This window comes from Acanthisitta chloris, unplaced genomic scaffold (assembly GCF_000695815.1).
Source record: "Acanthisitta chloris isolate BGI_N310 unplaced genomic scaffold, ASM69581v1 scaffold28284, whole genome shotgun sequence".
Classification (NCBI taxonomy): Eukaryota; Metazoa; Chordata; class Aves; order Passeriformes; family Acanthisittidae; genus Acanthisitta; species Acanthisitta chloris.
The window spans coordinates 31233-41069 of record NW_008671437.1 but is presented as its reverse complement, the minus strand read 5'-3'; the positions used below and the strand labels follow the sequence as shown (position 1 = coordinate 41069).

The 9837-nt window shown below is 50.6% G+C and overlaps 1 protein-coding gene across 1 annotated transcript in view; it reads right to left on the bottom strand.

Annotated features, from left to right (window-relative positions):
• Nucleotides 1–293: 293 nt before the first annotated feature.
• SHROOM3 (shroom family member 3) overlaps nucleotides 294–9837 on the bottom strand; it is a 27584-nt gene continuing 18040 nt past the window's right edge. Inside the window, exons 6-10 of the mRNA XM_009074105.1 lie at nucleotides 7206–8069; nucleotides 5751–6251; nucleotides 4807–4957; nucleotides 1857–2129; nucleotides 294–1287 (exon numbers count right to left, since the gene is read on the bottom strand). Coding sequence (XP_009072353.1) covers nucleotides 928–1287; nucleotides 1857–2129; nucleotides 4807–4957; nucleotides 5751–6251; nucleotides 7206–8069 — 2149 coding nt within the window. The 3' untranslated portion in view covers nucleotides 294–927. The remainder of the gene's footprint in view (nucleotides 1288–1856; nucleotides 2130–4806; nucleotides 4958–5750; nucleotides 6252–7205; nucleotides 8070–9837) is intronic.

The window sequence follows — 9837 nt, the reverse complement described above, 5'->3', positions numbered from 1 at the left end:
GTCTAGCCAGGGTGCTGTTACCTTCCCTGTGCATCACGACTGTGGACAGGGAGAGAACAGTGAGTTTCAGGTCAATGCCTCTTGTTCTGCAGTGAGTCCAGACCTGAGCTCCTTCCTGCATTCCAACTTCAACTCCTGAGCCACAGCTTGCCATAAAAGCATGTTTAAACTCCACAATCAGAGGATCACAACATCCTGAAGAGGAAGGATTGTATTTTCCTGGCCAAAATCTCCTCTCCCAAAGTCACTTGCTGGTATAATTAGCATGTGTTGAAACAGGGTGAAGCTGCTTCTGGTAGCCCTTTATTATATTAAAAAACAACAACAATGACAGCAACAAAACCATGATGAGATGTTCCAAGCTACTGCATGACTACCTTTGGGGTTCCCTCTTGTTTTTTGTTAAGGTCTTCACAAAATACAAAATTAAATGTCCTTTTTTTTTTCTCTACATACAGAACAGAGTGGAATCAAGTAACTGATTAGAGTATGTACAAAAAACTTACACATTCTGACTTGTCCTTTAAAAAATATAAATATCAATAATGTTCAGTAAAATGGGTTGGTTTTATTTTTTAAGGCTTCATTCTTTTAGATCCTTCATCATTTCATGAGGTGCCAGGCAGGCAGGGAAGGGAGGAAAGAGAGGAGGTCATGGTTTTTATTACAGGTCATGTGTGTAATTCTTGTGAGACTCTTCCTCATCTCTGGCAGGAGGAGATTTCCCTCCACACTGATTTAAGTTTCCAGGAAGCAGAAGTGGAAGGAAAGGAAAATAAAACCTTTATTATTGCTATTTTTTGTTTCCTTCATTAAAATCTCGTTTCAAACCTGTCTCCATCCATAGTCTTTGTCGAGGACCTTCTGCCAAGCACTTGGATTAAACAGACCTGAGCAGGACTGTACCCCAGGCCCACCTGGGACAGGTTAGAGTGAGGAAGAGGCTGCTGGAGGTGTTTTACCACTGACCCCACTGGAGGTAGCAAGTGCTGCAGCTAGGGCAGCTGCTGCTGCTGCATCCCTGGGCGTGAAGTCCGTGGGGAGACTTTCCATCAGGCACTTGAGCTGCTCCTGGCCCAGTTTGATCTTATCATCCAGCTCTCGCTGCTCTATGAGGAGTGCAGACTTCATCTTCACAAAGTGCTGGTAGTCCTGGAGCTGCTCCTCAGAGAGGTAGTTGCCCAGGATCTCCAGGACCACCCGTTCCCGACGGTCCAGGTTTTCCTTCAGCTCCCGGGCATCTTCGTGCTGGCCAGCCAGCAGCTTCCTCTTCTCTGTCAGGGAGCTCTGCACACACCAGAGACAGTCCTTCAGCATCAGCAGCACCACCAAACCCTGGTCCCCCTCTCCTTCCTTCCACAGCACCATTCTACCACCTCTGAGGGAGGCAGGATGGCTGCTGAGCTCCCAGACACTCGGAAGCCTGGATGAATTCCTCACTATGGATTCAGTGTCCCACTGAGTTGGACTCTGAATGTTTTACTCAATAGGAGGCAGAAAGTGCTCCAAGAAAGCCACAACTACAAATCTGGCTTTGTCTTTTCCAAACCACCCAAAGAATGTTAAAATGTGGCTTCCAGTGGGTTGTTCCACACCACCACCCAGCCTTGCCATGGGGCACAGACAGGCTGTGCCCAGCACGGCCCTGTGGTGAGACAAACACCACAGGATCCCAGGCATTTATACAAACTGGGATCAAGATTTTCCAGGGACAAACCTGCATTGGCTACTGCTCATACATAAGCACTAAGACACCTGTGCTGCCTCCTTGGAGGTCCTTGTAAAGCACGTCCTGGTGATGCTGCTGCCCCACACCCCAAAAAAGGGCTGGACACCACGGCTGTGCAGATACCTACCCGCTCCTCACTGTTGGCATTTTCCCCCAGACTGCTCAGAGCGTTCTCTACACGTGCCAGGCGTCCTGAGAGGGACAGCAAGAGGTTCACCACCTTGTCCAGGTCACCAATGAACATCTTGTACTTGTCAAACTCGTTGGGTTTGCACAAGGTGCTGATCAACAGCTCCACCTCCTCTCCCAGAGCGTTATTCATCTTGATGTCTGCCAGCAGGCCCTCCTTGGCTTCCTTCAGGATTTCCAGTTTGTGGGTCAAGCTCCCGATGAGCTCAGCCTGTTGGAAGGGAAGCACATTGCCACAGTGGTCGTTACCACCATCACTCTGGTCATATGGATGATGACAAGAGGATATGGCCACAGTTCCTGAGGAACAAGTCAATCAGCAACAGCTGACAGAGAAGACTAAGGAAGAAACAGAGAAAATTCTGAAATTCTCCAGCTAGGAGATCATCCAAGTAGTTGATCAGGTGGCATGAAGATCTATTTGTTTGATGACCATTTATAGAAGAGATTAGGTGTACCATACTCTGCTACCCACCTGCCTCCATCTGAAAGATGTCTTTAACACCTCCAAGTGCAGAGAGCTGCAGCCACACCTCTGCCATATTCCCCACTCCCTGTCCCAGCCTGAAATGTCTTGTTTGGATGTTGTAGTTTGTGCCCCAGAACTGTACAAAACAACTGCCTCACACAGAGAGGCATCAAGCAAGAGGTTACACCAAAGAGGCTCTAAGGTACTGACCCCCAATGTTCAGTAACTCCAGCCACAAGCAGTGCTGCACATGTGCTGGAGATCCTCATTTCTGTCAGGATTTAGGGCAAAGACATGCAAAACCAAGTCTGTGGCCTGGGGCTTGCACTTCTTGCTTCCATTTACTCGGAACTGGGAGCACAGCAGGCAGGAAAAGCTCTTCATAAAAGGTGTGGAGACTTTTGAGTGTCTCCAGTTCATGCACTGCTGAGGCATCACTACCTGGGTGTCCATCTACTCTGTGTGCCAACACTGCTGGATGAAACAAGTACATCACAAAGCTGCCTGCAAATATTCTCTCCAAGTCCTGTTTTCCATCCAAACTGAGTGTCATTCCAGGCAGGAGGCAGCCTGCTTCAGAGGGGGAAGGACCTTCAAACACCAGTCAGGCTGGGGGTGACTGAACTGGGCCTGGTCCCCAGGGTGACCTGTGGGATTCCAAGTGGGGATCCAAGGCTGATTTGGCAGAACCATCAAGGCTAGAAGGCACAGTATGGCCAGACACCACTAGATGGAACACTTGCCCTGCATCCTCTTGAGGCTGCACTACAGGCTGCTCTCAGCTGCCACAGATGTGCAGAGGCTGAGCGAAAGGCCAGTAATATCCCTCCCAAGGGACAACCAAAACTCCTTTACTTGGACTCTCCCCTCCAGAGACAAGAACCAGCACTTCTCCTTCCCTGGGCCTCTGATGGTTTGCCCTCCAACAAGCTGTGGGACTGCTGGGGGTGACAGACCTCTATTCTGAAGGCATGGGAGCTCGTGGAGCCTCCAAAATCCTGTTGTGTTCATTAACCAGTGCCTCTCCTGCCATCCCAAATGCCAACCAACACAGCTCTTCTGCATTCTTACAGTGGAAATGAGCTTGGTTTATCCACATGACCTCCCAGAGGAGCTGCCTTCTCAGGTAACTCCTGTGCCAATGTTCCTGCACACAGACCATGAGCAAAAACATGCCAGGCAGATTGTGATCCCATCTATTTCTGGGTTTCCATGCAAATGTAGCCTTGGAGGCCTGGGATTTGTCCTCCATGGCAGCTTCACAGCTACTTGCAAGCCTCTCTGGTGCTTGCAGCATCTCCTTGGAGCAGCACCCTCATGTAGTTTAGTCACTCTCCACCTTCCACCTTGGTATGAGCAGCTGGTTTCCAAGGGAATCAATGGAATGCTGCAGACATGGCAGGGGATGTGATTCACTTTGGATCTGGGTGCTCTACAACCAGTGGCTTGGGCCAGCTGATGAAAGCAGCAGGCAGAGGCCTTAGGCAAATGCTTTTGATTAGCAACACATGCATGATCCATCTGTGCACACTTGCACAGAGTCTGTGTAAGACCACAGAGAGGAGAGATGGCAAACAGAAAATGAAGTGTGAGCTGTGCTGCTCTGCCCACTGCAGTGTGGGATGGTTCAGATTTAGAGGCTGCTCTGGACATAAGGTAGTATGTGTGTAGGGGAGGCACAGACAGGCCACAGACACCTGCCTGTGGCTCCTCAGGACCTGGGAGCCAGGCAACATGTCTGTAATTACCAGGGAACCAATGTGAGACAACCACAGGGGTGAATTAAAAGGTCCTGCAGTGAAATGTAGGCTCAGTAAGAGAGGAAAATGTTTCCTCCTTTCCTGCCCTGCTCTCCTTCCTCCTAAGCCATCCCATGGAGGTTGTGGTGGCTGAGCCACTGAGGTCCACATGGTCAGAGACATAATAAAGCTTGGAGGGAAAAGAGTAACCAATGTTCCTTTGGAGGCAGTGGGTGCAGATAGCAAGTAAAATGGGTAAGTTTGCTTCACTGAGGAGGAAAACCCCAGGGGAAAACCTCCTGCACTCAGACAATGCAGTCACTAGCTGGACTCTGTTCCTGTTTCTAACCTGAACTATTGCTTCATCTCATCCTTTTTTCTTCATCCTTCTCCCTCCCTTCTGTGGGACAGACACTGCTCCTTACAGCCTGTACACTCAGCACTTGGCATGACACAGGCTAACCTCAGTGGGGTGCCAGGTTGGGACTCAGTTTGCAGTGAGTACTCAGATCAGCTCTTCATTCAATCTGGGCCACTAACAAAGCTTCACCAGTGGCCCAGTCACACCCACACAACTTGGGGCTGCCAAAAGCTGACACCAAACAGAAATTCACGTCACTTCAGGGCTTACTATTCCTTCAGGAATGTAGACAGAAAAGAGTGGGGTGTGCTGAATTTACCTTCTTCTCGTTGATGTCCAGCAGCTCCTCCTCCTCACCTGCTTCTTCTGGCAAGTCCTTGATTTTATTCAGCAGTTCTGCTTTGGGTGCAGAAACGCTGTAATAAGCAGGACAGGTGATCAGGGTGACAGGAGCTTCCTTTTCTTCTCTCCTACACCACAGTGAAGAAAAAGGAGGAGTTCAGTCTGAGCCTGACTTTTCCCCATGCCTAGATCCATGGTTTTGCAGCATTCCCTCTGGTACCTTCCCCGTGTTATTTCCCACAAGGAGATGACAGATTCCTCCCACCAGAGGGTACATGTCAGCTGCTGTCACTGCTCTCCCCGCGCAGCACAGCTCAGTTGTGTTTAAAGGTAACTGGTTACGGCTCTGGACAGGATTTACCTTGCTAAAGGGTCAGTCAGCACAGCTCGACAGCAAAACTGACCCTCTTACAGAACAACCGACTTCTAGATGGTTCTCCAGCTGCCACTTGGGAGTTTCTATCCTAAATAAAACACACTGGAAGACCTGGGCTGATGTTTGCATCCTCCAGGAATAAGTAGGGGCCCTCAACACTCCTTCCAGAATTTGGCCTCTCGTTCTCTGCCTGCCTGCCCCTATTTCCATCCTGATTTTGCTCTCCTATCTCTGTTCCTGTGCTTTGCACTGAATTGCTTCAGATTACAGAGGTCCAGAGAGTGAAATCAAACGACATCTCCAGGGATGGGTCATCTCCTTTCCCTGTTACCAAGCTCAGCATGTTTTTCTACACAGCGAGGTGAGCTCAGAGGTCACACAGAGAGCCCAGCTCAGGGGAAAGGGAATGTCCTGCTAGGCCTCACACCTGGGAACTGGGAAGTTCACTCCACCTATGCAGATGCAGAAAAACCCAGCACAGCTTGTCCTTAAAAGCAAAGGAGCAGGGAGTTCTGCCAGCCCTCACCCCAACCAGCAGTGCTTACGTGTCACCCACGACTGCTGTCCTGCTGCCTTGCTTCTGCGACATCTTCCTCTTCATGTTGTTCTCCTTCAGCAAGCTGGTTCCACTGGGGAAAATCCCTTCCATTAGGTCCATTGTTGTCTTCATTTTGGAGTCTGGATCCAGGATATCAGCCAGAGACTTGTCTTTATGGACAATTTCTTTTGCTAGAGCCTCTGACTTAATATCCTCTGGGCTCTTTTTCTTTGCCTTCCCTGGAGGTGCTGTGCCAATGATCCCGGAGTCCAGGCTAGTGTTTTCCAGCTCTCCAGTGATGGCTGCTGGCTCTCTGGGGTTACCTTCAGGCTGAGTTGTGGGCTGCCTTTGAGGCCCCTCAGAAGCAGCAGGTGACTGGTGCTGCTGCTCCACAGCAGATGGGGAGTTAGTCCTCTTGGACAGGGTTGGTGAAAGGGGCCAGTTATTGTCACCGGTGCCCAACCCTGTTATCTCCCTCTCAGCCAGGGCTTTGGGAAAGTTTCTGAAGCTGCTGTGGACAGAAAAGGTCTGTGAGATGAAGGTAAAGCTACCACCCAGCACCATTGTGAACCTATGGGGAACACTACAAGTTTTCCTTCTCTCTCACTTATGTTTGTGTCTCCTCATTCCAACATGGAAGGGCACACAGGGTGAAGCTACTGGCACAGAAGCATTTTGTCCCTTCCACCTGGACACTGCTGGGTTGTCTTTCCAACAGAGACAGAACTAGTGAGTGACAAGTCACTTTGTTTTCTCCTGACAGGCTGGGGACATGGTGTCTTCCCATCTGAGCAGCCTCAACCTCTTTGTCCTGGACATGCTGGAAAAGCCAATCCCTACCACAGCCCCAGCCAGATTCTTCCCAGATGGATATCAGAGCAGCTCCCGTGGAGTGAGGGAAGCTGTGCCTAGTTAAACCAGCTGGGCACCTAGCCCTAAGCCTATCCTCCAGGAGAATTTCCCTATACAGTGTGCCTGGGACACATTTCTCTTGCCACTTCTTGGCAGATGGTGACTGTTTCATAACACCACTATTTCGTGCCAGGCCTAAGATGTATTCTGGGAAATTCTGTTTGGAAAAACCCATCATGGGTTTTCACAGTTGCCTCTCAAAAACCAGTAACTGGAAGGAGACAATAGCCATTTCAACTCTTCACGCTGGGGTGAGGCAGAAGCAATCCCAGTGAAACGTGCAGGGAGAACCAGACCAGGGAGGGTTTCTCCCCTGTAACTCCCTTTCCTGAGGGATATGGTGGAGCACCTGTCAGTGCAGCTGCTGGTGGGATGCAAAGCTCTGTGCCCTGCCCTGGCCACATCATTTGACAGGAAGTGAGTCTGTCTGTCCCTGTCCCCCTACAACCCTCTGCAAGCTGTCCCCCAGCTGGCAGCTGGTGGAGGGTCATTCCAACCTGAGCCCTGCACAGCTTACTGCACATGTCCCTATGTCCCAGCCCACCCTTACCTCATGCTGGTCTCCTCTGGCAGCTGTGGGGATCTGTCTCCAGCTGCTCCATTCCCCTCAGGACCCATGGGAGGGGGAGGAGGAGGGAATTCCTCCATGCCATGGGCAGAAGGGCAGGAGATGAGCTCAGGAAGAGGACGGGATGGTGGTGGGGAGAAGGATGGCTGGGAAGGTGTGAGGAACACCTCGTCGTCGTCCTCGTCCTGCGGCGGCGGCGTGAGCTGCAGGCACGACTCTGAGATCCGGAGCTGGGCTGTGCCCTGGGGAGAAGCAGTCTCTGGGTCAGAAGAAGTGCTGCTCTGTGTGGGCAGGGACTGCCACCGCTGGGAGAGCCTCGTCCCAGCCGCTGGAGGAGACACCATGGCCCTGGCGTAGCTGCTGTCCCTGACCGAAGGAGCCCACGCCACTTTGGGTGGGAGGGACCTGTGAGGCAGCACAGCTTTCCTTCTCCACATCATTTCTTCTGTGGGAGCCTCAGGGGATCTATCCTGCACAGCATCCAAAGGCTGTGCCTGGGTATTCACAGCCTCTCTTTTGGCATGGTGCTGTCTCAGAGCCTGGGCATCACCTGTGCTCTGCAAGTCTGAGGGAGCCTGGCTGGGCATGCTAGGGGAGGACTGCCCAGATCCAGAAGGAGTAAGGTTAAGGAACAAGGGTTTAAAGCCTTGCTTTTGCTCAGGGTAGTGGCTCCTTGCCTCTGTTGGGGCTGGGAAGAATGCAGAAGTCCTGCTGTCTGGCCTGGGGAGTTCCGAGGGCTTGAGGTTCTCGGAGTCGGAGACAACCTCGCTGGCGCGGGGAGGGTGGGGGTAGTAACTTGTGAACACCATCTTCTCTGAGAGGCTTCTTTCCTTCTTGCTGAAAGACCTAAACACCAAGAGACAGACCATGATAAGGTTAATAACTCAGCAGTGAGCAGGAAAAGCTGTTGTGCACCTCCCTGAGGAGCAAACTGTCAACCCCATCCGAGGCTGTCAGTGCCTGCTGGTCTAGGTGAAGTGTAGCTGTGCTTTGGAAGTAAAATCCAGAGCCAGAGCCATTCCCACTCACCATCTCCCATCATTTTCAGCGTGTGCTACATAACACACATGTGGAGCAAGCATCACAGAAATGGACACAAACTGCAGGAAAACCTAATGCTTGGCTTCCTTTCCAGCCTGGCTTTCAGGTTTGCTACAGAAGGGGCTCATGACAACTGCTGTAATAGACTATTTGACATTATCTACCTTCAAACTCCATTCTCAATTGCTGCTAATTTTAAGAATTCCAGCTCTGTGGGCCAAAAATTTCCCTAAGGTTATCTGCTCCTTTTGGAAAAGTGCCATTAAAACACTTCAACTGTCTCCAAGAACAAAGTAAGGCAAAAAAATGCACTGTTTTGACTGTGTAGAAAATTAAAAATAGCTCTTAGAGCCTCAGGATCCTGTTAGAAACAAGAGCTCCCTCAGACAGCAGGTGTGGCAAAGCCCAAAGCCAACATACCTCGGCTGCAAACGGATGTTAAGGCTGCAAAGCCAAAAGGAATTATTCCTTCCAGGTCTTTTAGGATGTTCTCTGAGTCTGAGGAATAGTGTCTGGCCTTTGAAGGGAGGATACTGCTCAGAATCCAGAGCCAAACCCACTTGCCCCTATGGTTATTTAGCAGTAACAGCACTAGCAGAGGCAAGAGAAGATGGCCTGGAAGGATGAGCCCATGCCACAAACCAGTAAAACAAAACAAAGCTCCACTGCCAATGTGTTTTCTGTCCTGGAGATGCATTGCTCGAACAACCCCAACACTGCCAATCTGTGGTGTTGGAGCCTTGGGCCCCAAATGTGTTCTCAGCTGTACTGGTACAAATGAAGACTCTGTCAAAGACATGGGTCGTTCTGGCTTGATCCTGGTGGGACTGAGAATAGCACTTGGCAGCCTGTGCCTGGGGGTGGGGAAACTTCCCAGACAGGCTGCTCCTGGGATTGTCTGTGCTTCCTGGACAGTAGCTGTGTGTATTCTTTTCAGATGCTCAGTGTTTGTCAGGAACACCAGATGGTAATTCTCTAATTGAAAGATCTATCCTACTGTGGAAGCAACTGTGGATTCTAAAACTGGTAGAGCAACACACGTTCCCAACAGTGCTTGGAGACGTTGTGTGACACCTGGGGAGCAGCAGAAGAGAATTTGTGGCCAGACCATGGTTTTCTTAACTTCATCATCTGACAGTTTCCCTCCTGGAGCAATAGAGGTGATGGGGATGGTCCCATCTCCTCAATGGGCAGCTGTGTCCCAAGGAATCTGCTAGCTGGTACCTCCCTGAAGGGCCTGTGCACAGAGAACACTGCAGACAGCAGTAGGATGGTGATGGTGAGATGGGAGAGGACTGGCTAGAAAGCAGCTCTTTTGGGATGGCAGTCACAGACAGAGACTGCACCTCCCAAGGGCTACGACCATCCCCTGAGAACCAGACCATGAAATACTCCCTCACACAGGGACAGGGGAACATTCTGCAGTATCCTAAGAGTGGAACTCCCTCTGTGAGCCACTGACACATGGGTAAGGTCCTGATCTACTTGTCCTTTTCAGTCTGTGGAGATTCAGGTCTTGTTCTCATTAAGAGTTGGATGTAAAACTTCCTCCCACTTCAGCACTGCACAATCA